At 37.6% G+C, this 27,612-nt stretch overlaps 1 protein-coding gene across 11 annotated transcripts in view; it reads right to left on the bottom strand.

Annotated features, from left to right (window-relative positions):
- SUPT3H (SPT3 homolog, SAGA and STAGA complex component) overlaps nucleotides 1-27,046 on the bottom strand; it is a 654,394-nt gene extending 627,348 nt beyond the window's left edge. For 3 of the 11 annotated variants that reach the window (XM_072642333.1, XM_072642332.1, XM_072642324.1), the window contains exons 1-2: nucleotides 26,892-27,046; nucleotides 6,915-7,018 (exon numbers count right to left, since the gene is read on the bottom strand). In XM_072642333.1, coding sequence (XP_072498434.1) covers nucleotides 6,915-7,018 — 104 coding nt within the window. In that variant the 5' untranslated portion in view covers nucleotides 26,892-27,046. Of the gene's footprint in view, nucleotides 1-6,914; nucleotides 7,019-25,048; nucleotides 26,058-26,080; nucleotides 26,309-26,582 lie in introns of those variants that run through there. The other 8 variants (XM_072642330.1, XM_072642329.1, XM_072642323.1 and 5 more) reach the window with 5 other exon arrangements.
- Between the last annotated feature and the right edge of the window lie 566 nt (nucleotides 27,047-27,612).

The following is a 27,612-nucleotide window of genomic DNA, read 5'->3' on the forward strand; positions in this document are numbered from 1 at the left end:
TGTTGAATTATCCAAATGATTTATATGTGTTTCACTTTCCTCTTATTTCAAGATCTGACTTTGAGTAAGTACACAGGTTTTTTCCTCTTAGTTACAAATTCTTCTATAACAATTTGGTCAGTTCTTATTTCATTTAATTAAAACATGTACTGAGTACCTGTTATATGCAAATTATTATGCTAAAGATTAGAAAATGTACAAAGATGACAGCCCCAGCTACCATAAGGCTTGTAATCAATTTCTTTAGTCAGAGATAATAATAGGTGTCAATAACAAAGGTGAACTTAAGTGTAAAATAAACTTATCTTTTAGTATAACTACAGGAAGTTCTGAAGCCCCATCTCAAAACAACATATTTCCAGTAACTATGGCATAGTAGAGAATGATGACCTTGGAGTAATAAAAACTTGTATTTGAATCTTTCCTCTGATACTTCCTGGCTTGTGACACAGACAAGTCATCCACTTCTTTCTAATCCTCCGTTTCCTAGCTATAAAATCACAACAATAGCACAGTACCCACCTCACAGAACTGTGCGAGGAGCAAATGACATCATTTTGTAAAGCATTTCGCAAACCTTCAAGTGTTATGTAAATATCAGCTATTATTATTATATTAGAGAAAAAAATCATATATCATAAAACTTTATGACTAGAGGTCACATATAAAAAAAAATAGAAAATACACAGACAAAAACTGTGTCTATAGAACTTTATGACCTTAGGAGGTCAATGTTTCTCAAACTTGGTGTTTTATACAACGCTTTAAATGAGAATATTTCGGTTCTGGGTAACAATTTTCCCTCTAAAGTATAAGCATCACAAATATTCTATCATGGGGAGGGTGGAGAGAGGCAGCACGGCATAAATTACAGAATAACATGCTTTGAACAGAAAGAACCGGATTCGAATCGCACCTGAAACTTTGACTAGGCGTATAAACCACTTTCCTCCATCTAGAAAACTGAAATGTGTAATACTTACACAACTAATTCACAAGACTACTGAATGAATATAATTTGTAACCTCAGAGTGTTATGTCAATAATGTAAGTGAAAGGAACATTAAAATGCAGCCAAACTCCAAATAACTGTAAAAATCAGTCTTGGTCCCAAAGAACAGAAAATGAAAGATACCCCCTCCCTCTTCTTGGTAGAAAGACAAAGGGACTAAGAAGTCAGAATGTCATAGACTTTCTCAGATGCAGATGTATTAAAGTAAGTTTTCTGCTCCACAGAGGACAGGTCCAACTCCCACAGGTGTGGGGGATACTGTATCCAAATGTAAATGCAATGTAAAAACAAATGGCAACAATCGAACTTGAAGCACCATCTGAGTTATTATTGTTACACTTCTATTTTGCCCCAAAGTAGGCTGAATTACTAGAGTTCTTTTAACTCCAAGCGTTCCCCTGAAACAAAGGGCTCATCTTCTAATACTGATACTCTTCCAGTGGTGTTGTTCTGGCTGTGTATCATAGAACACCACAATTTCTGAAGAAACAAGAGTTTAAGATGACCCAAAGGCCAATGAAGAGGCCCATGACAGATAAGAGCAAGCTGCACGATATTACATATCAGACTTACAAAGGAGAAGCGGTTATAAAATATATTTTTTTAGAAAAGGAAAAAAATGATAGCCCAATCACATAGTGAGATGGAGGGATGGTGTGTGGCGACCTATATGTTCTGCTGCTATCTAAACGACATCAAGATAAGGCAAGAAAACCGTCCACCTTGTACAGACTTCCCAAGTTGAACTTACAAGAAGACAAAGTCAATAGCTACATGGGATGGGCAGGCATGGATGGGGTGCACAATTTGCTGGAGGAATTGCCTACATGGATGAAATCACAGATCCATTCAGGTATTAATGTATTTTATCCCAATATTCCATCAGTCTCTAGAATCACATATACTTGAGCTAGAAAGAAATTCAGAGATCATCTAGGCCATCCATTTCACTTTACAAATAAAAAAACTGAGGAAACCCAAAGAGGGCTTTGTCTCCACCATAACCCTATGCCAAAAAGTATAGTTTGGGAAACATTGATATATGTATAAGCTCATTTTACAGAGGAGCAAACTCGGGCCCAAAAAAGTGAAATGACCTGACAGGGGTCACATTACTAGATAAGGTTTTAACAGCAGACACAGAGTTAGAACCCAGGTCTTCTCTCTCTGCTAGTGCTTTTTCCGCAACTGTTTCATGTTTTAAGCATTCTACAGTATTGTTTACATGCATTACCCACATTCAGAAAGAAATATTACCAATGATGCTTGCCTCATTATTAAACTTGTTCCCTCAGCAGTACACCCTTAAGTGAGTCAAACACACAAACATAAAATACACAAGAAATTTTTTAAAGTATATTCACTTTATACATACATGATTTCTCTAGGTTTCATTTTAACAGTAAAGGTCAAACAATACTTTCCTACTAATAGCAGAGAAAGAGGGGTAAGAAAATTCAGATTCTCATCTGCATTCTAACTTACTGCATGATGACAAGTAACTGGTCTTAGTTTCCTCAACTGTAAAAGGAAAAGACTGAACATTACCTCTAAAAGACCCTTTTGGTTCAAATACTCCATGATTTTATGATCCCAATGGGATAGTCAATTTTTAATTTATCAGAAATAATTTTCCTCAAGTCGGAATGGACTATAATTTCAAGATAATACAGTTCCTTTTAAAACCACATTATTTACCAAACTGTTAAATATTAATATTTTTCCCAGTGATTTGGTTACTTTCTTTTTTGATACCTTCACCTGCAAAAGTTGTGATCTTTGATCAGAAACTCCTAAATGTACATACTTTAATTACTGTCCACTGTGGGCTTTAGAGTTACTTAGGTTGAGAAAACTACACTGAATCAATTCATATTGTGTCCTATAAATTCTAAATTAAAAATCAAGATGTATAAACAAACAAGTCACACTTGTGTCCTTCAAATCTCCACTCTAAACTCCCCTCCTTTTTTCTATCAAAAGGTATTTGTTTTTTAGACTATGCTTTGGGTGGCATTCCAGTAACACAAATTTTATGAGCAAATAGGCATTTTCTCTCAAAGTGCTCTTCACTAATAAAAAATGGGAAAAAGAAAAATGGGAAAAAGAAATAACGTTGCCAATTTGACATCTCAAAAACTATGACCACTAAATATTCAGACTCTTTGTTAGTCTCTCATCTCTATCTGGTACTAATCTACTAAAATGTCTATCTATCTATTATAGATTTTATAGAGCAAATTCAATATTTAAACCCTTAGATTAAGATAAAAAGATAATGTGAATATGTAATGTCTCATATAATAATCATTCCCTAATTTATCAACTGAAATTCAAGCCTTCATTTACTTGCTTCTTTTAAAACCAGGATGTGGCAAACTTCCACTCTAAAATTATAAATTACTTTATAAAACTCAATGACATTTTAAAACTTATTCTAAAAATAGCTGGACGTCATTTTCAGCACTAAATGTATTACCAAAAGTTATGCTTTTACAGATTTACCCAAAGTTTTCCCTAGGACAATGGAAAAAGTACTGGATTCTGAAAGTTAAGATTTAGGTTGGAAGTTAGGCTCCGTCACTTACTCTCCATGTGACCTCAGTCAAGCACTTCACCTTTCTGGACCTCAAGGCTTGTAAAATGAAGGGGTTTAGACTGACCTCTGAGATCTCCTCCAGCTCTACAGCTATGTTCCATTTCTAAAATCATGGGACACTTAAATAATACACAGAATCTCAGAATCTGTTAAGACGGACTTTTTATACATGTAAAGCATCCTTTACAAGTGAAACTCCAGCCCTACTTACAGACTTCCAGTGGGAGTGATAGGGAGACCACTACATTCTGTCCAATCTACTTCTGAACAGTTCTAATTATTAGAGAGCTTGTCCTTTTGTTGAACTGAGATTTGCCTTTCTACAACTTCTACTGCAAATCAACCCTCTAAAACTAAGCAGAACACAGTACTTCTTCAAATACCTAACCATAGCTATCATATGCCCCTCTTATTCCTTCTCCAAGTCTTTTCTTCTTCAAGCTAAAACATTCCAGGGTCATTCAACCTCACTCCCACAGCAACAATTAGTTTCCCCTTACCTCTTCTAGGTACACTCTGATATAGCCCAGAACTAAACAGGACCACTAAATATATAAATGTCTATTACCTTAAAAATACATCATTCAAATCAAACACCTCTTACCCAGCTAGTATATTTTCATCTTTATTCTTATTTTCAAAATATTTAACTTTTTCTAATGATTCCTATCTATAAACACTACAAAAATACAGCAATTAAAATAAACAGCATGAGGATTCCAGCTCACTCCTCCAACAATCTAACATCTTAAAGTCTCAAATTCATTACCTAATTTCAAAGGACTTCACATTCTCTAAAATTATTTAGAGTTACTTTAAGATCTCAGAATTTCTATATAGTAGAGGGGCAGTGAGTGAGAAAACTTATACAAGAAGATACACAAGAACGTGTCAACCAGGTGCCCGTAGATATAGAACAGTGTAGAAATCCTTTATTTCTAGAATTTCTTCCCTAAAGCTTTTTTAGATGCAATGACTAGGAAGGGAAATTCTTAGCCCCAACTTCGTGAGGATTTAAGACATTTGATGCTGTAAAACCCACAACAAAATACCTGTTAATACCAAAAAGAAAAACAGAACTAACATCATGTAGAATGATTCTGATTCATAGAGCAGGTTTTTTTTTTTTTGAAAAAAAATCTCCAATGATTAAAAAACTTATAATTAAAATTTTCTGGAACGTCAAGTTTTAATTTGGTTTTTACCATCTGCTGGTTCTCTAGCCACCAAATGTTTCAAATACAGAGCCTATATAGTCTCTTCTTTTAGGTCCCCTAATTCTTTCTCATTTTTCAAACATAACTAAATAGAACTGGGGGAAAGATATGTGTAAGTGTGTATTTTTTTCTTTTACCAGTCCTATGACTTTGTCCATGTGGAAATCTTTCAGTGAGGAACTTCCTTTCCATAATATAGTCTCAGAGCAATTTGCACAGGGTCACACAGACAGTATACCAGAGGCAAAACCTGAATGCAGGTCTTGTTGTTTCTGAAGCCAGCTCACTATCCACTACTTCCAATGACCTCTTTTGTGTGTATCTTTAAAGTGAGATACCCATATCAAAAGTAAAGCTATCCCTTCACCACAATGTCTATACCCTTTAGTAGCTCATGTTATACACATTTTCCCAAACACCAGAATTTACTTCTACATCATACAATCCTAGAATATAAAACAAGGTCACACAGGCCAACTGGTTCAATGCCCTGTCTTAACACTAAATTGCTTCAGTTACTGAAAGCAGATCTAAATGCTGCTCATCAGTCGAAGGAAATAATATAAAATACAACTTTTGTGGGTTGCTTTTCCTCCTGTTTTTCTAGTTAGAAAAACACAATTAAGCTGAGTTCTGCGTTAAAAGGTACACTATTCTTTAAAAGGCCTATCTTAAGACTTCATGAACCTTAAATGGGGCCTGAAATAAATGAATGACCTAGAATTTTTACATATTAGTGCTATGAATCAGAACTGTAATAATGCTACAGTAGCAATGTTAGAAATGCAATTAAGCCATAACTGTAAAAAACTCTCCAAGAATACTTTCATTAAGGGAGGAAGGGTAGAAAGAAATATACGTACAGAGCGCCTTAGACAGCATTAAGAGGCATACAAATATTTATCTCCTTTGATCTTTACAACAACCCTGCAAGGTGACTGCTTTATTATCCCCATTTAACAACTGAGGAAACAAAGGAAAACAGAGGTGAAGTGATTTGCCAAGGGCAACACTGACAGTAAGTATCTGAGGCCACATTTGAATTCAGGCCTTCCTGACTCCCGGCCCAGCACCGTATCCACTGCACCACCTAATTGCCTCACTAAGCACCAAAACTGCTCAAAAATTACCCCAAGAATGTATATATCATTATAATACCAGGTCCAGGTACAATCAACTAGAAAATTCTGAACAAATCCTAAATTCACTTTATGTTTAATTAATAATCAATACATGAACTCTATAATTAAGCTATCAATTGAATTGACAACATGAAGTCTTCAAGGGAAACCATTTCATTTTGAGGAAGAAACATTCTCTTTGAACTGAAAAATTATGAAAAATTATACACAGGAAAAGAAGATTTTGTCCTCTTTCCAAAGATCAAACAAAATGATGCGTCGGCAGACAAACGTTTAAGAGAAATAAGCTTCCCTACCACCAAATCAGGAATTACTTGCCTTGGCCAAGGCAGGTGGCAATGCAATAGTAATCAAATAAAACAGAACCTTAGGAAAGGGACCTTCCCAATTAGGCAACTTCTCAAAGACGGATTAGAGTCTTCTTAATCAAAATTCTAAGCTCTGATATCTAGCAATATTATCATAATTAAAAATTTTGGATTAATCAAGTTTTTTATGATTCAGATGCCATTTAAAAACCAAACATTTCTTTATCTTTTGTAATCATGGATTTGAATGGTTTCAATTTCAACAGCTTCAAAAATATCTGAACTTTCTCATAAATGCAGAACCTATAACATGCATTTATTTGTTGAAAAAGTAAAGCAAAGTCTTTTAAATGTTGAAACCACTTACAAGTCACAGTCTGTCAACATTAATCACTTATATTAACTTTTTCAAAGTAGAACCAAGTGCTCATTATAATCATATAAAGGAATATTATAGATATGCAGTTTTATCCTGCTAGAAATTTATTTTAAATGTACTAATAAAGACTATACAGCATGGTTTTCTTTCTTAATCATTTCCAAACTTATTTTTCAATACTTTATTTTTGTTAGATCTATGTCCTTCCCAAGAACACTTTCTAAATAGTTTCAAGTTTATGTGGATACAATACTTACATCATACTCTGCAGTTCAAGAGCAAAACTTGTAGATTTCCCTGTGGCTCTTCCACTACTTGAGGAAGCAATAGCTGTCATGGGGCTAGCTGCAGTATTATTCATCTATATAAACAAAAAGAAAAAACAAAGCTTGCAAAAGTGTTTTAATTGTAAATAAAAGCATATGAAGAATGGCAGCAGTTGAAAAACTTTTAATAAAGCATGAATTATTTTAAATATCCTACTTAGTATAATCTACAAAAATCTACAAAATCAACACAAGAAAATTAGTCTGTCCTATTTTACACAATAAATGATTATAACTACAATATTCATTCAAGAAAGCAAATATCCCTTCAGAATTTGATACAAAATTCATGTAGGTAAGAAATGCAATTCTGGCAGAGCACTTACTTGCTATCTGTATTGATAAAGAGAGTTTATATCACATCAGATGCCAAATCCTGTTGTTTCTACTTTACAGCGTCTCTTCTTTATATTCTCTCTACTCACACAGCCACAACCCTAATAAGAGATCCATAACCTCCCACCTGGAATACTACAATAAACTTTTAATTAGTCTTTCTGCATCAAATCTTTTCCACTCCAATCTACCCTCCACTCAGGTGACAAAATGTTTTTTCCTAACATCTAGAAATGACCATGCCATTGACCCCCCTCTGCCGCTTACTCTGACTCTGATAACTCCCTATTTCCTGCAGGATCAAATATAACTCTGGCCCCACTCTTCTGGTCCATCCAAACTGATCTACTTGCTGTTTTACACACTCTATTTACCCGCTCTGTGACTTTGGACTAGCTGCTCTCATGCCTGAAGAATTCTCCATCCTTACCTCTCTGCCTCTTAGAATTCCCAGTTTCCCTCATGATTCAGCTTCTTCAGGAGGCCTTGACTTGTTTTCCCCTTCCCCTACCTCCACCAAGATGCTACAGTGTCAAAATCTTAGGGCAGGAGTTCTTAATCTAGGATCCACTAACCTGCTTTGATTATTTGGGGTTTTTTATATTTTCATAACTATATCTACATTTAAAAACACTGCTCTGAGAATAATATTTGTATATGATGATTTTAAGGTTTACAAAGCACTTTACAAATATTACCTCATTTTATCATCACAACAATCCAACCAACAAGAAGTATATGCTATTATCTTCATTCAACAGAGGAAGAAACTGAGGCACTAAAAAAATTAAGTGACTTGGACAAAGTCACACAGCTAGTAAGGATCTGAGGCCTGATTAGAATATACAAAATAAATACAGGGTAATTATTTGGAGGAATCAACTATGGAGAGTTTTAAAAGACACTAGGGATTCTAACAATCTGTAGAGTTCAGGTGAGAGTATATTCTAGGCACAGGAGACAGTACAATAACATGAGAGCATCGAGATGGTACATCATGTGTGGAAAACAGTAAAAAAAAATAAAATAAAATAAAACAAAATAAAATCCAAGGCCAGTTTTGGCCAGAGTATAAAGTGGAGGAAGGGAAGTAGTAAGAGTGAAAAGACAAGATGGGGCCAAGTTGTAAAGGGGATTTAAAAGATAAATAGGAAGTTTGTATTTGATCCTAAAAGCTATAGGAAACCAATGGAATTTATTGAGTAAGGAAGTGAAAATGTTAGATCTCCACTGTAGGAAAATTATTTGATAGCTGTGTGGCAGATGGATTGGAGAGGGCAAAGACTTGAATTGAGGAGATTAATCAAGAGGTTATTGCAACAGTCCAGGCAAGAGGTGATGAGATAGTGAGCATGTGAGCAGAGAAAAGGGGAAGGATGTAAGAGATATTGTGGAGGTAGAAATGATATGATCTGGAAACAGACTGTATATGTGGGGGTGAGAGTGAGATGTCTAGGATAATTCTAATACTATGTACCTAAAGCAATGGAAAAATCCAAGTGTCCTATACAGAATAAGTTAAATTCAAAACCTGGAAGGAGATTGAGAGAAAGATGAGTTTTATCATATGAGTTTAACTGCTTAAGAGATATCTAGTCTGGAATATTCAATTGATAGCTGGTAATGTGCAGGTATAGCTCAGTACAGAGAACAAGGCTGGATCTAAAGGTTTAAGAGTCATCTATATGAAGATGAATATAGATTATTATTAATTATTATTATTAAACCCATGGCAGCTTACACAGTCACTTGATGTGTATGTTTTTAAGGTATAAGAAGAAAGGGGAATGGGGTGAAGGAGGGAGAGAGGGAGCTTTATGAAGAATTCTAAATGTCAAACAGAAGGTTGGTTTATTGAGTATGGAAATGACACGATCATTCCTGCACTCTAGGAAATCTAGGAAAATCATTTTGATGGCTGAATAGAGGATGAATGTAGTGAGGAGAAACTTGTGGAAGGCAGCCCAATCTTACTGCAATAGTCAAGGCATGAGGTGATGAAAGCCTATATCAGAATGGTGGCAGTACCAGACAGAATGGGACTATTTGAGAGACACTGCAAATGGGAAATCAACGGGCTTTGCCAAGAAATTGGATATGGGGAAGGAAGCATCTAAGTTTTGAGCCTGGAGAACTGGGAGGTGTCCTTGACAGTAATAGGGAAGTTTGGAAGGGGGAAGAGGTTTTGGGGGAGAAAGATAATGAATTCCATTTGGGACATACTAAATTCAAGATGTCTACTAGATGTCCAGTTCAAGATGTCTGAAAAGCACTAGAGATATGAGAATGAACATCAGCAGAGAGGTTAAGACTAGAGAGGCAAATTTTAGAATCATCAGGATAGAATCCATAGGAAATGAAGAGATCACAAAGTAGTATAAAGGGAGAAGAGGGCCCAGGACAGTGCCACGTAGAACACTAACCCCGGGGGTTAGTGAGCATGACCTGGATAAAGATCCAGAAAAGGAAAGAGAGGTCTCTTAGACCAAGAGAAAATGATGTTGTAAAAACCTAGAGAGAAGAAGAATATCAAAGAGAAAAAGGTCACTGACAGTGTCAAAGGTTGCAGAGCACCGAAGAATAAGGACTGAGAAAAGGATATTAAATTTGGCAACTAGGAGATCACTGGTAACTTTGGTGAGAATAATTTCAGTGAAATTATAAGGTCTGCAGTTGGATTGTAAGAGGTTAAGAAGTGAGTGAGAGAAATGGAAGTACCTGTTTTAGTTGGGTATTGACCCACAAAGGGCAGAAAAGATATAGCATGATAGTTAACAGAGATGAAAGGATTAAGTGAGGGTTTTTTGGGGATGGGGGAGATGTGGATCCGTTTCTAGGCAGCTGGGAATAGAGAGATTTAAGATAAATGAGAAGGCAGTACACAGAGATTGAAGATAACTGAGAGAAGGTAACAATAGAAGTGGCATTCTGTTGGAGAAGACAGGATCGAACAGGATCATTTGTGCAGGTGGATCCAATTCAAAGCAACTCCCCAGTCACTTTCTAATCTTCAATCTCTCCCTCTCTTCTTACCTATCTACAAGCATGCCTATGTCTCCCACATCCATAAAATAAACCTTGCTCCATCCATCTACTATCATTCAAATGTCTTCACCTTCTCAGATAAATTCCTTAGAAAAGCTATCTAAACTCAGTGCTCTACTTCAGGGCCACTCACTCTCTTCTAAATTCTCTGCAATCTGCCTTCTTATATTATTCAATTAAAATTGCTTTCTCTAACGTTACCAATGATCTTTTAAATGTCAAAGCTAATGGCCTTTTCTCAGTCTTCATCCTTCTTGACCTCTCTGCAGCCTTGGACATTGTCAATCACACTCTTCTGCCTTATAATCTCTAGGTTTTCACGACATTTTCTCTCCTGTTTCTCATCCTACTTCTCTGACTGCTCCTTCTCAATCTCCTTTGCTACATCTTCATTCATGTCATGTCCTATCATAGATCTACTCATCCAGCCCTAGTCTCTCTCCTGAGCTCCAGTTTCATATCAACTTTTGAACATCTCAAACCCGATATTGCATCTGCATCTCAAACTCAAATATATCCACAACAAAACTCATTTTCTTTCCCCAAAAGTCTCTCTCCTCTTCCCAATTTTCCTATTGCTCGCTATAGAGGGCACAACCATCCTCCTACTCACAATCAAGCATATGGTTGTCACCCATGACAACCTCAATATCATTCTCAACTCGCTCACACATCCCACATAGCCAATAAGTTATCAATCTTGTCATTTCTTCATTCACAACATCTATTGCATGCATTCCCTTCTCTCCACTCAGATAGACACAACCCTAGCTCAAGGTATCATTACTTCTAACCTGAACTATTGTAACAGCCTGCTGGTTGGTCTTCCCACCTCACATCTCTCCCCACTCCAATCTAAGCCATCTTTCACTCAGCAGCCAAAGTCATCTTCCTAAAGTGCAGGTTTGATCATGTCACACCTTCCCCTTGCCCAATAAACTCCACTGGCTCCCTATCATCTCCAGGATCAAATATAAAATCCTCTGTTTGGCATTTAAAGCCAATCACAACCTGACCCCTTCCTACCTCTCCTGTATTCTTAGACTTTATTCTCCCCTTCACTTACTCTATGATCTAGCCACACTGGTCTCCTTGCTGTTTCTCACACACAACACTCCATTTGCCCATTCTCTGCCTTTTCACTAGTTGTCCCCCATGCCTGGAATGCTCCTCTCCCCATCTCCACCTCCTTACCTTCCTGGGCTTCTCAACTCAAATTCCACCAGTTTCAGGACTTCCAGTTCTTTCCCCCCACATACACATCCCCCTTTTCTTCACTCTGAGATTACCTTTCATATCCTGTATATAATTTTGTATGTACACAGTTATTCACATGTTGTCTTTCCCGTTAGATTTTGTGCTCTACAAGAGCAGAGACTATGTTTTAGTTTTTCTTTGTATCCCCAGCACTTGATGGTGTCTGGTACAGAGTAAGTGCCTAATAAATGCTTACTCACTGATACTTTTGACAAAACCACAACTTTTTGGTACAAGTGTTTCACATTAGAACCACTGATGGTGAAAGGAAAGGATCCAATAATACTTTCTTGAAACTATGGTCATCCTTCACAAATTATTTAACTTACAAATCAAACAGGTGTATAGTATTTTCTTGACAATATGAGCCAATAGCTCATCAAACTCTTTAAAATAATTATTTCCCTGGACTATAGTTTTGCTTGATGTTTGTGATAATTAGTTTCTTTGTATATTAACTTATTTACACATCAAAGTCCTATCACACGAATGCTTTATTTCCTTTCTTCAAGACATTAAAAAAAAGTCAGTCAAAATCAGAAGCACTCAAGTCAATTTTCTCTAATAAATACAGTTAACATGGAACTGAAAACCTACTGTAATCTTCTCAACGGGTTAATGTCCTACAGTTGTTATAGCTTTCCAATTGAAATGCAGCTGTTTGCCATATTCTGCAAACTGAATTCAGATGTGCAGATTGGGGCACAGATTACTTCAACATGCAGTAGTTTAAATATGAACCCTACTAAGCAGATCAGTTCTGATCAACACTACTTAAAACCAGTCATTATAAAAATATTTTATCTATGTCACATTTGTAATTTTTCCTCTGAAGAAAATCTAGCATTTGTATTCTAATTTAAAAGAACTGAATTTTGAAAGAGATGGCTTTTACACTGAAAATATTGCAGTAAAATAATTTTATTTTATTAAATTTAGACTATCTGAGCAGTTGATTTATCAAACATACTCTGAATACGTGACTGCATTTAATTGGCCACTCTATTTTTGATAATTAATGTAGCCTGGAACAAAGACAAGTAATCATAAAGAAATTTTTAAACTTAAAATATATTAGGACCCTGATTTTTCTAGTTACAGCCATTTTCTACTTCTCTTTAACAACAATAAAAAATAGGTCAAATCCATCTTCCCACCCACTTATTAAGAAATAATGCATACAGGATGTCATTATTTTTTCTTTTAAGGTGGCATGAACATATGAACCACTCTTGAAGTAAATTAATTCTGTAGACCTACATAATGGTTCTAGTTTTCTGTTGTAATAAAAGAGTCCCTTCTTAACATAACTTGAACTTTACATGTGATTTTTTAATAATTATGCCAAATGTCTGATAATCAAAATATTCTTTCTTCAAAAAACTTCTGAAAAAGAAAGGAATCCACTGTAAAGAACTCAGTAAATCTCAGTGCTACATAAATGCCAACTATTAATATAATTATTACTTCCTAGTTATATTTCATGGACAACTAAAAATAATTCAGGCTTGCAATACACCTGCCCTATTGCAAAAATCCTAGCAAGCAATCCATATCACTGAGTGGTCAAGATGAACCCTTTTATAATATCTACTCATGGCCAGAACAGTAGTAACAATTTTAGTTTAATGAATTATTGAATATAAGCATAAAGGTTTCCATCCCCGTAAAATAGATCTCATCACAGCAATAAATATGTGATACACATAAATTATTACAACTGTAACAAAAAATCTACTTGTGGATAGTTAATACTTCAGTGAAGCACTACTGCCTAATTTGAACCCAGTCTCTAGAATAAGACCTTACATTACACAGAACAAAAATCATCACCATTATAAATAAGCAGATCCAAGATGATTTTCTGAAGAATTCAAATATAACAGGAGGGAGCAGTAATATGGATAAACATAACAGTAATTCAAAAATAACTTCTTTGGTTTTGGAATTATGTTGAACACATTCATCCTCCTGGGTTTTATTCTTATGAAAATATTAAAATTATTTAATCAGTCTAAATATGTCACAGTTGACCCCATTCCCAAATCTGGCATGTTCAAAATTGATTTTAGAGTACAACAAAAAGTAATGATACAAAAATAAATCAAACATCTGTACTTAACTGAAAGAAATTTGGAAAGCAAAACCCTTCCATGAAAAATATTTTTTACACAATAGTTTTGTGTCATTTCTCAATGCATGTTGAGGTAACATACCTGTATTTGTTTTTCTTCAATATATGTATCATTTTAGGCATGTACCTTATATTTAAGAGCAGCCTATAGTCACACTAATAAGGTAGTCTTTCTTAATTGACCATATAAGTAGAAGGTGAAGCCAGTCAAAAGTTGCTAGACATTCTATGAAATGGGCTCAGAATTTTAAATTCACGTATAAGCCAAAAAAGTTGAGATTATGATTAGATTATAGATAAAAATTAATAGCTGTTGAGTTTTCCTTAATTCACAAATCTACTAAGGATAAAATTACATAATAAATATGAAAGCACTTGAAAAACAATGCATTTTAAAATATATCAGCCCCATCACTCATAGACTGTAACTATAGGTATAAAAATTGGAGGGAATTAAATAGTTAACTTGTGATGACCCCCAAATGATCCCCCCAAAAAAATACCAACTCTCCTAATGGAATTAGTAGAAGCACTATTTTAAAACAATATCTAAAGATCTTGTTGTACAGGAAAACTATTGTTTTCACCCATATCCTACACATTCACTTGCACCATTACTTATATTTCTCATCTTAAAATATCCCCATCTCGCCCTTTTTGCATACCTATCCAAACTCTCTCCTTTGGTGACAAACACACCTTTGAGGCTTTTTATTTTAACCCATTTCCCCTTACCAAGCCATCTTCCCTTTTTAATTCACCTATTTCTAAGTACGGCAATTAACATTCATGGCAACATTTTACCTATCAATAACCTAGGCTCATCTTTGACTCTTGCTCTCCTGTATCCTTTATATTCAGTCACCAAGTCCTGTAACTTTTTCCTTTGAAACAACTATCATTCAACTCCATTTTTTCCTTTCCATTTGCACTGAAAACACTCTAGTCCTGTATCTTACTACAAAAATAACTTATCTGGTCTCTCCGCTCCAACCACCCTTATAAAATGATTTTAGATTGACTTTACCAAGACACCACTTTAATCAAGTCCCACCCCTACTCAAAAATATCCAGTAGTCCAACACTAACCAAAGAATAAAAATCAAACTTCTAAACCTGAGATTCAAGTCTTTCTACAATCTATCCCCACCTATCAAGCCTACTCCACTTGACTAAGGAAAATTTCTTAACTGTACCTCAAATCTGCTACACATTGTCAATTTTTATTCCTTCTCTTCCCCACAGCTATAATTTCTTCATTAGTGGCCTGTTAACCTCTTCCATGAAGCCTTCTCTGGCAACTCCAGCCCACAATATGATCTCTCTTTACTGAGCTGTGATAATAAGGAGTGTACAATTCATTTTTTCTTCCTATATTATTTCCAGAAAAAATATCCTGTGTTCTTCCAGGGTATACTTTTAGTCTTCTTTTCTATCTTACCCCAGTCCTAGAATTTAGCACATTGCTAACTCAAATGTAAACCACTCAAATACCTATTGAACTGAACTGACAGAAGCTTTTTGATTAAAGGTGGTTAAAGTCAGACAGGGATGAGAAATTAAAAGTATAAGGAGAAAATTAAAAGTATAAGAAAAACATGGATTATTTTTGAAGAAAATAAGTACAATTAATATTACAGTAGGATACATGTCTTATGCCTATAATGATAACAATAGCTGACATTTATATAACACTTTAAGATATACAAAGGACTTTTACATATATCATCTTATTTAATCCAACAGCACCTCACAGAGAAAGTATTACAAATATTATTATCCTCATTTTAAAGATAGGGACACTGAGGTTCAAAAAGCCCATGCTCATACACTGGTGTTTTGAATCAAAGTTCAAACCCAGTTTTATCAAGACTCTAAGTACAGTACTCTTTCCAGTACTTTCATACAACACTTAATTCCCCATTATAACTGATATACAACCAATAAGGAAGTTCAGATTACAGATTTGAACTGGAGGTAAATCGTAGAGGTTATCTAGTCCAGAGGTGTCAATCACATAGCAGGCACACACAGCCCACAATACTCCTGAGCGCAAACTAAATTAAAATGTATTTGGAAAATATTTATCAAAACAAATAAAAATACAATAAAGCAAAGATAACACCTACATTTTTAAAAATTAAGTCAACATACAGCCCTGCAGGAATTCTTATATATATGAACCCATTTCCACTTCAGTTTGATACCACTGATCTTTCATTTTACAGGGGAAGAAGCTAAGGTCCAGAGAAATGACTCACACAAAGTCATATAAAAACTGAGAATTGCAATTTGAACCTGGGTTATCTGACACCAAATTTGGCAATCTTATCAACTATACCACAAACTATTTCTGAAGTAGGGACCAGTTTCTGGAATGGAAATTATAGGAATTTTAGAAGAAATTGATCATTCTTCTATCTTTGAAAATGAGAGGGAAAAGGAAAAAAAAAAAAGGAAAGCTGGGCACAATCAGCTCCCTAAATTTGAGAAGAGCTTATTTCAAAGGGTTCAAAGAAGAATTAGCGTGACCTTTGGACTAAAATTCTCTAAGAAAACAGGGATAGGCTTTCAAAATTACAATTTGAAGCCAAGAAGTGAAACAATTCCACTGAGAAAAAAGAGGAATTGTCAAAAGAGAAGAATCTGGATGCACAGAGTGCTGCATTAAGAGTCAGAGGACCTGGGTCCAAATCTATCTAGCTCTGCTTTTTGCAACCTTGTGACCCTGGAAAAATCATTTCACTTCCCTGGTCTTAAGTGGGATTGTTCCCTCATCTATAAAATGGGTTAGGGGGTATTTGTTCTAAATGATTTCTCAAGGTCTCTCTAGCTCTAAATCTCTGATCCTAAGATTTTATAAAGACATACAATGAAAATGGCATTAAGGGTAGGTAATGAAAAGTGAATATAAAAGCCTGGCATGGTCTTGTAAAAAGAATAGTTTCAGGACTGCTGAAAGTTCAGAATAATCTGAAGTTAGTAACAAACACTAAGAACCAAGAAGGCCCATTTAGTGCCAGTGAACAAAAATTAAAAAAAGATAAGGGAATAAGATGCCTGTTGTTGAAGGGTATGGTGAGAATGGAAAGAATAGAACAAAAATGGCAGAAAGGGAGTTGACAGTCAAAATAAGTAACGAAATGTTAAGAGAGAACCTAATTACCTCTGATGAGTTCAGATTACAGAGATGATCTACAGCCCAAAGTAACAAAAGGACTAAGGGATATGATTCCAGAGCTATCTGTGATAGTCTGAAAGATTTTACAAGATTAGTGGAAGTTCCACAGTGCTAGAAAAACATAAATTTTGTCTCAATTAAAAAATGAGAAAGAGCACAATCAGAAAACTATAAGCCAAATGAATTTAGCTTTGATTTCTGATAAAACTCTATATTATTAAAGGGATGGTTTCTGTTGAATCGTTTCAGTTGTGTATAACTCCCTGTGATCCCATTTTGGGGTTTTCTTGGTAAAAATACTGGAGTGATTTGCCATCTCCTTCCCCAGCTCATTTTACAGATGGGGAAACTGAGGCAAACAAGGTTAAGTGACTTGCCCAGGGTCACACAACAAGTAAGTGTCTGAGGCTGCATTTGAACTCAGGTCTTCCTGACTCCAAGCCCCCAAGCCTGTAGTTCTTACTCACTGCAGCATCTAGCTGCCCAATTTCTAGCAAAACTCTCTATTATTAAAGGGATAGTTAATGAACATCTAAGAAAAGGAAACAGTGATAACAGAAGTGTACTGGCTTCATCAAGGTCCTTTAACATCAGACTAATCTCATTTCCTAAATTTAGACTGGTGCTATAAGGAGAATACTAAAAAACAGTTACCTATATTTCAACAAAGTATCTATTTCTCTCTTATTATTCTTGTGGTCATGAAGGAAGTGGATGTGCGCGAGACTACAGTACAATCAGGATTCAAAACTGGTTGAATGACTACACTTAAAGAATATGGTTCAATTTAAACTTTAAGGAATATCTCTAGTGGAGTTTCTCTTGGGCCCTGGGCTATCTAATAATGTTATTCATCATCTGAATGAAGACAAATATAATCTGTTTATAAAATTTTAAAATGACATAATTGGAAGGAAACAGTAATACAATGGACAAAACAGCCTGGGTCCAGAAAGATCTTAACAAATAAAAGCAATGGAATGAGAAAAAAAATTAACTTCAAAAGTTGAAGATGGAGAAGTTATAGCTAGGTAACAGGTCACTGAAAAAAGATATGGGGGTTCTGCTTGTCTGGAAATTCAGTTTAAGTCATAAATCATTTCACGGCAGCAAATAAGTTAAGAAAAGCTGATGTTCCACCAAGAGAAGTATTGAGCACACAAGAGGAAATGCCACTGCACTTTGCCTTGATCAAACTATATTGACAGTATCGTGATTAGTTCTCAGTAATACATTTTAAAGATGATATTAACAAGTCTGGACATCATATAGAATGGTGGCCTTAGACTATGTTACATGAGGATCATCTGGAGGGATCTTTAGGGTGGCAAAGATAAGACTCAGTGGGGATACGAACAAGTATTTAAAAGGCTGAATTCAACTTGGTATCTTTAGCCAAGGAGAGAAGAATTAGGAGAAACTGGTGAAAGTTGCAGAGACACAGGTTTAGGCTTGATGTAAGAGAAATAATAATTCTAATAAAAGAATCTAAATAATTCCTAATTATTCAAGCTAACTATGCAAAAGTGAAATGGGCTGCCTCAGAAAGTATTAGGTTTTCCCTCACTGGAGGTTTTCAAGCAAAGGTTGAATGAACACTTGTTGCAATATAAACGTCAATCCCAGTTAATTCTAGTGCCTTCCCTCTGTTAATTATTTCCTATTTATCCTTTATATAGCTTTCTTTGTGTATATGTGTTTGCATGTTGTCTTTATGTTGTAAATTCCTTCAAGGCAGGGGTTGTTTTTTGCTTCTTTCTGTATCCCCAGAGTTTAACAAAGTGCCTGACACATAGGGCACACTTGATAAATGTTTATTATTTGATAGAAGATTCTTATATAGTCACAAATTGGTCTACTGGGGTCTGTGGTCTCTTCCAACTCCAAACTGCTGTAATTTCTGAGACTGCAAACATTATAAGACCACAGAGTTTCATATTAGGCTAAAATAGTCAATATTTGACCATGCTTAAAAGGGTATTTTATAGTGTTAAAAAGTAGAAGATGTGAGAATAGTTGTTTATATATAAAAACTATCTTAAAACATTTAAAATGTTTCTATGTAAAGCATCTTATTTTTAAAATTCTGGGATCTTACTGGATATATTTAAGAAAAGTATGACATCTATTATAATTTTAGTGCAATCAGAAATGCCCAGGTCCTGCAAGAATGAGGGGCTTATTTGAAACAGGCAGAAGAGAGCATGATTGGAAGATGAGCAATCTGTCGGACTCTCATTTGTTCCTCAACCAAGGTTTCCTTGATGTAATCTAGATCTGAGAGAAGGTCAGGAAGTTTGCAGGGCTGGTCAAAAAATGGGTAATTCCACTTAGCAGAAATCAAGCATTTCACTTCATAGATTCTAGTGCTAGAAAGAACCTCTGAAGTCATACAGGGAGATGGAATAACTCTCCCTTTTTTTTCTTTTCTGGTGAAGACAGCTCTTTTCATGGACAAAGAAACTGAAGCCCAAAGAGAAGCAATGGCTTTCTCAAGGTGAAACACCTGATTATTGGTAGGGCCAAGACTAGAACCTAGTTCTTCCAACTTAAAATCCAATATTCATTCCACTGAATTACACTTGCCTTCTAAAAAGGTTATGCAGCAATAGCTTTCCAAAGGCTACTAGAACGGGGACATCACTATCATCTGGTTCTTCCAACATCCTTCATTTTACAGGGCTTTACTAATGACTCTGAAGAAGTTGCCACTGGACTTAAAACTGAGGAGCTGCCAACATTTGCTCAGAAAGAATGAAGACTCATGATCCATAGATCAGATTATGAGCATTCCTTTTCTTCATGTCCACACTTTCATTGAAAGAGCCACCAAACATCCAAGATGTAAAAGTGTTTCCAGAACTGTCTCCCAAAAAGTAAGAGTCACAATGCTAAGCAGAAACACCTGGCAAAGGTACCTCAGCGCAGATTTTTGAACAATGGAGTTTCTAATACAAGTGTTCTAGGGCATAGAACTAATGATCAAGACTAAGGGTCCCAAATTATATGTGCTTCTGTTCATCAAAATAATCAATGGAAAAAAGAATCCCTTTCTGGAGAATGGTACAGATGAAATTCAACTATTCCTAAGTTGTTCTTACTGTTGCCTCTGAAGTTTCTTTAAAAAAATGCCAATGGAATGTGCCCTCTTCATTAGAGGATACAGATAACACCTGATATTTGATTAGGTATCCTTCATTGAGGATACAGATAAAGGTATTAACTCTTTAAACATCAAATAAGATGCTTTAGTGAATGACTTCACAGTGTGAAAAATCACATTCCGGTCTAAATGGGTGGAAATGAAACATGCTCATTTAAATGAATAAACAGTTAGAAAGTTTTAAGTTGTCATATCCACACAAGCCACACCTTTCCTCCTTCAAGTGTTGTATATTTACTTTTATTTTAGAGATTTTGGAGAAGGAGTTTGATGTTTGTAGAGAGAGGGAAGGGGAGTTACTCGTTAATTTCTATATAACAAGTCACTCTCCCTGCCAAAAAAAGCTACAATTCCTCCCATCTTCTATAGGAGCTAAATAATCAGAATCAAATGTTCTCCAACTATACTCTAAATTACTTATAGTCAGGTACAATGCCTTATACAAGCAGTACTAATTTCCACCACAATCACTGTCAGAAACCACATCATAAAGGAGATTGCCATGAAGCAAATTCTATCTTCCTGTAGGAACGTTATAACTGAGTGTTTTACTCCTCACCAAGGATATCAAATAAATCATATATTATAACCAAATTTCAAAAGAGCAAATATACCACCACAAGTTTATATCTTTTAAACTAATAAAATTATTAAGTCACAGAAAATGGGAATAAATGAACTGTATACAATGCTTGTACAAGGGACCCAAAATTACTATGTAGTATACATTCATGACATAAAAAATACACCCCTACTTATATCATAAATTGAACCTAAAACTTATCTGCTACCTATAATAAACACTGAACATTTAATTAAAATGAGTGTTTCCCCTAGAATTGAAAATGATTTTTAGGAAATGGTCTAGATGTTCCAAGTCTCTTCAAAAATTGTACAAGTTTAAAATGGTCTTTTTTTTTTTTTAACCAACTATGCTGTAACATTGCTACTTAAAGAGAATGGTCTATATGTATCTATCTTTATTCCTTCTTACCACAGAGACTTGAACAAACTACAGACTTAATAGATGTTTGTTAAACTGAATTCCAAGTAAGACATTAAAAATGCTTTTGCAGTAGTTATTTATGCATGTATCTTATTTCTCCTATTAAGCCATAAATTCCTTGAGAGAAGAAACTAAACTCTCTCACAACTATGTATCCTTCAAAATACCTAGTCTAGTGTCTGGAACACAGAATAGATTTGTGATATCACTGTCTAGGAGTCAGGAGATCTAGGTTTGGTTCCTGGCTCTGTCCATAACTAACTACAGTATGTAATTGTATCTATAAAATGAGGCATGATCTAGATTATCATTAAGGTCTCTTCTGGTAATCTAAGTCTATTATTTATACAAAGGAGAGGAACCTGCAGCCTCACAGCCCCATGTGGCCTTCTAGGTCCTTAATAGCAGTCTTTTGACTGAATTCAAGTTTTACAGAACAAATCCTTTTATTAAGGGAATTTTTACTGTGAAGTTTGGATTCAGTCAAAGGGCCACACTTGAGGACCTAGAGGACCACATGTGGCTTGACGCCACAGGTTCCCCACCTTCAAGGACTATATAATCAATCACACCAACTTTAAAGATGAGTGTGGCAATGGAAATGGGAAAATTAATATAAAAATTTTAAATTAAAAAAATACAAGAGTGTGAACATCTGTTCTTCAGAACCCTCACTTTGAAACTGAACAGACAAGAGGAAAAACCTAAAAATTAGAGCTATTCCAAAATGGAATTGCCTCAGGAGATTCTATCTCACTTATTAAATGACCACTTGTAGATATATTATGGAGAATATTCTTGTTCAGATGCAAGGTGAACTAGATAGCCTCTAATGTGCCCTCTAATTTCATGAGTCTGAGATTCCTGATCTCTCTGAAGGAATCTCCAAGACAGGCAAAAAGCAGTGTCTTGATGAAATAGCTCTTGCTTTTCATTTCAGGTTTTTGGTAGAAACTAAGGAATGAATAAAGGTGACACAATAAATAATTCATAAGGATCACTGGATTTGGATCTGGAAGAGACTTTACAGAACACCTAAGCTAACTTCTAAATCTGGCATTAATTTGTTGCATGACCTTAGGAAAGTAAGTCACAACCATATTGTTCCACAATTTATCTATTTATAAATCACAGAAAACATCACTACATAATTTGAACTGTCATATTTGAATGAGAAAAAATTTATAACTAATTACTAAGAAACTATCACTATCACCTAAGGCAGGAAATTTTCTAAAGACTTAGCAAGAATTTTGTAATTTCATTATAACAGATCTTGAAGGAGAAAGGCCTTTAAAAGTCATCTAATCCAACTTATCATCCCCTGCAGATAGATAGGATAGATAACCTGACCTATGTAGACCATCTACACATGTGTATATGAGTGTATGTATACGTAATGCACGTGTACACACACACAATATTCCTAAAAGTTATCAAGCCTCTGCATAAATTCAACCAGAGACAGGCAGTGCCCACAAATCATACACTGTCATTTCTCAACATCTCTACTTGCTGGAGGAATCTTTATATTGAGCTACATCTGTCCCCTGATAATGTGTGGTCTTAGTTCTTTCCCCAGAAGCTACAGAGTAAGTCTAATCATTTCTCTTCTACATAATGTCTTTCAAATATTTGAAAGGAGCCATCATGCTCCATTCCCTGCCTTGCTTTAATAGAACAGGATCATCAAAGGTAGAAGGGCCCTTAGGAACCATTAGTCTCCTATGCAAAATAAACATTGATTCATCAACTGTTCACCTCATATGACAAAGTATTTCAGGTTCCTCACGATTTCTGGACACTTCAGTTTATCATCTGTCTTTTAATGCAGGTTTAGAACTGAATACAGTATTTCAGAAGCAGTCTGATCAGTATAGAGGATGCATTAACAATGGAATTTTTAATGCAAAAAAAAAAAAACAACCCAACTCTGAACTATAATTCTTCTCCAGAGTTACCAATAATTTCTTAAATGTCAAAGCTAATGGCCAGTTCTCAGTACTCATCCTTCTTGACGTCTTTGCAGCCTTGGACATTGTTAATCACCCTCTTCTGCCTGAAAATCTCTAGGTTTTCATGACATTGTTTTCTCTCCTGTTTCTCATCCCACTTCTCTGACTGCTCCTTCTCAATCTCCTTTGCTACATCTTCATTCATGTCATGCCCTATCATAGTAGATGATTCCCAAGGCTCTGTGTCCTGGAGCTACTTCTCTTTTCTTTCTATCCTGCCTCACCTGGTGATCTCATCAGCTCCTATAGGTTCACCAATCATCTCTCTGTGGATGATTCCCAGATCTACTCATCCAGCCTTAGTCTCTCTCCTGAGCTCCAGTTTCACATCAGCTTTTGAACATCTCAAACTGGATATCGCATCTGCATCTCAAACTCAAATATATCCACAACAAAACTCATTTTCTTTCCCCAAAAATCTCTCTCCTCTTCCCAACTTTCCTATTGCTTACTATAGAGAGCACAACCATCCTCCTAATCACACCCAAGCTTATGGTTGTCACCAATGACAACCTCAGTATCATTCTCAACTCACTCACACATCCCACATAGTCAATAAGTTATCAATCTTGTCATTTCTTCACTCACAACATCTACTGCATGCATTCCCTTCTCTCCACTCAGACAGCCATAACCCTAGCTCAGGATATCATCACTTCCAACCTGGAGTACTGCAGCAGCCTACTGGTTGGTCTCCCTGCCTCAAGTCTCTGCCCACTCCAATCTAATCCATCTTCCACTCAGCAGCCAAAGTCATCTAACTAAAGTGCAGGTCCGATCATATCACACCTTCCCCTTGCCCAATAAACTCCACTGGCTCCCTATCATCTCCAGGATCAAATATAAAATCCTCTGTTTGGCATTTAAAGCCAATCACAACCTGACCCCTTCCTACCTCTCCTGTATTCTTAGACTTTATTCTCCCCTTCACTTATTCTGTGATCCAGCTACACTGGTCTCCTTGCTGTTCGTCACACACAATACTCCATCTCCCCACTCTTACCTTGTCACTGGTTGTCCCCTATGTCTGAAATGCTCCCTTCCCCACCTCCACCTTCTCACCTTCCTGGGCTTCTCCAAGACTCAGCTCAAATTCCACTAGTTTCAGGAGGTCTTTCTGGGTCCTTACCCCCACCCACACATCCCCCTTTTCTTCACTCTGAAGTTACCCTTCATCTGCTTTATATAATTTTGTACATACATTTTATTGTTAGCTCTTTGAGGACAGAGACAAAGGTTTTGCCTTTCTTTGTATCCCCAGCACTTAAAGTGCCTAGGACACAGTGCAACTTGATAAATGCTTGTAGTCAGTTAGATGACCTGGTCCCAGTACCCAAACAGCCCTGAGACCTTGGAGAAATCACATTTTCTCCAAGTCTAATTTTTTGTAGTATGTGAATAATGATACGTGTACTACATATGTCACAGAACTGTTACAAAGATCAAACAAGTTTATAAGATCATACATTTAGGGCTGGATATGACCCTAGAAGTAATCTAAATCCAGGCCTCCTTTTTATAGATGAGAAAACTGAAACCAGACAGGTTAAATGCCCAAGACCACTCCAAGAGTAACAGAGTTAGAATTTGAACTCAAGTCCTCTGACTCCTGGTCCAATGTGCTTTCCACTTCACTATGCTAATATTGGCAAAGAATTCTATAAAACATAATGCACTATTATTCTACCACTCAAGTCCTACTCTTACACCTTGGAGTGTGGGGGTATTGATTAAAATTCTTGTGAATCAAATCAGTAAGCATTTATTAATTTTTAGAAGACTATGGAACAGACCACAAGATGCGAACAGTGTAGAACCAAGCTGTAAAGCTTTCCAGTATAATGACATCTTGAGGTCAGGGAGCTCCCTTTTTGTGCTGGTATCCCCTAGAATCTAGCACAGTGATTTGCATAAAGTTGGTTACTTACTATTGTTGAACTACATGAGTATGGGTCCAGTGATATGTCTGTCCTCTGATGACTAATCAAAGTTCAATTATTAGACAGAAGGGTTACAAATTTCCTTTTGCAGTCATGCCACAGTCAACCTAATAAAGCCAGAGGAGTAAGTATCTGCATTTGGATAAGGGTGTAAAGACACACTAATTAAAAGAGACAATCACAAGACCTAGTTCAAGTTCTTATCACTCCTAGCAGGGATCGTTATAACAACTTATTGCTCTCTCTGCCTGAAGACTTTCCAATCTATACTCACTTTCAGCAAAGTGATATTCCTTAAGTGCAGGTCTAACTTTGTCACTCATCGAACTCCAATCAGTTCCCAACTGCCTCTAGGATCAAATATAAACTTCTCTATTCAGATTTTAAAACCCTTCATAACTTGATCACAACCTATCTCTCCAACCTTGTTTACTGCACAATCACTTCACTTGCCACATTCTACGCTCCCTACAAACAAGCCTTCTTGATACTCTTACAAAAGGATATTCCATCTCTACCTGTCTTGGTAATGGATGTTCCCAGGCCTGGAATGCATTCCTTCACCTCCCACAGGCAAAGTCCCTCATTTGCTTCCAAAAGAAGCCTTTCTAGATCTCTTCCCAGCTGCCCTCCTCTAGTCTCAAATTATACTTTTATAATATACTTTTATACTTTTGTATATACTCATTTGCCCCTCCCCCTTGGAATGCAAACTCCTTGAAGGCAGGGCAGGTTTGTGAAATCAGAACCTAAAGCACTGTACTTGGCATACAGTACAATTGTAATAAATGTCTGCTTAAGGCACTGAAAAAATTAAGGGAGTCCAAATTTTCACAAACTTCTCACCCGAAGACAAAAAGGGCACAGGACTTGGCAGTCAAGGGACCTGGGTGCAATTGTTACCTCTGCCACTTACTATGACCTTCGCGACCCTGGGCAAGTCATTAAATCCCTCTGGCCTCACTTTCCTCGTCTGTAAAATCAAGGGGTCCCCTTCCAGCTCTCTATTTACATAACTACCTTCCTCGCCCGGGCAAGGTCTCTTCACTAATCAAGAGCTAGGGCCGTTGCCAACTACGACTCCCCCTGGTCCAGACGGGCCCGTCGGTCCCGCTTCTGGGTCCAGGGCAGATGCTCGGTGCCAGCACACCCACAGGGCAGTCCTCGCTCCCACGTGAGCATCCCCGGGCGCAGGGGACGGGGAGACTCGAGGTGCCCCGAACGGGGGGAGGGGCGGAAAGGGGGCGGCGCGAGCCTCCGGGGCAGGGGGAGAAGGGGGCGGTGCAAAGCTCCCCGCGAAGCCCGGCGCCCGCTTGCCAGCCCGGGGCCCGCGCCGCTCCTCGCCCCTCGCCCCCCCCACCCCGGCGGCCGCTGCTCCGGGAGGTCGCGAGACGTGCCTCACTCCGCCTCCCTCCCGGGTCACCACCAACGTCCTCCCCCCACCCCTCACCCCCCACCTCCCTCCAACCTCCCATCCCCCTCCCTCCGCATCTCCTCGCCACAGGCTCCCTCCCCCTCCAACCTCTGCTTTAATGAACCCTTGGAGGGGCGGACGGAAAGACGGACAGCTGCGAGTCCTGCGCCGCGGAGGTGGGGACGGCCGAAGCTGGTTCTGTTCCCGCCGCGGCCGTCCAGGACACTCTTCCGGGGGGTGGGGGGGAGGGGAGTGTAGCAAAGGAAAGGGGGGCGACCGAGGTCGTGAGGGGGTGGATGGGGGGAACAAGATGGCGTAATCTCTGCTCTGATGGGGGGGGAGGTGCGCGGTTTAGACTGTGGGGGGGAGGGGGCAGAAGCAAAAGGGAACGACTTAGGACTCCCCCAAGCCACAGACCTAGAGAGCACTGAGGCGCGGGCGCATGCGCCTTCCGCCAACGGGCGTTCGCTGCTATCTCTGGAGCTACTTCCGCCACGCTCCTGGAGGCGGGGGGCGGGCCTGGGAGGGAGGGGCGGGGGCGGTGTGAGGGCTGGAACCCGCCGCCTGTGGCCACGCTCATGTGGAGCCCGCCCCGACTGTGCGGTGGTGGGCGGGGGGGTTAGATTCTCCGGGAGGTGGCTGCGGGAATGGAGAGGATGGAAGTGTTTGGGCGTGGGCCCCTAAGGAAGGGCCGTGAGTTTTCGAGGAATTAGAGGAATTGATTAAGATTCTTGTGACTCAAATCAGTAAGCATGTATTAAACGCCAGCTGTGTGCCAGGCGCAGTGCTGAGCGTCGAAGGATAGGGATCCAGGCTGGACTCAGGGGCCTGGGACCCGAGGGTAGACTGAGGCTGAGAGTACAGAAAACTCCTGCTGGCTGCGCCTAGGGTAAAACGAGGTGTAATGACTAGAACTGAGGAGGGCCTGGGTTCAGTACCTGCCTCCCCTCAGTTTCCTGTGGAAAAATGAAGGGTCTCTAACAAACCTTATGCCGCTAAATCCACGCTTCCCCCACCTGCCTTGCCCTGGAGCTAAAATGGGGAAGTAGAAGTGGGTGTGGCATGGTAGAATGGGGGTGGGGGGAATTTCTGACAGCCAACCCCCAAACTACCCGCAATTCTGGGCCACCAATCCTCT

The sequence above is a fragment of the Notamacropus eugenii genome, chromosome 2 (genome assembly GCF_028372415.1).
Source record: "Notamacropus eugenii isolate mMacEug1 chromosome 2, mMacEug1.pri_v2, whole genome shotgun sequence".
Taxonomy (NCBI): Eukaryota; Metazoa; Chordata; class Mammalia; order Diprotodontia; family Macropodidae; genus Notamacropus; species Notamacropus eugenii.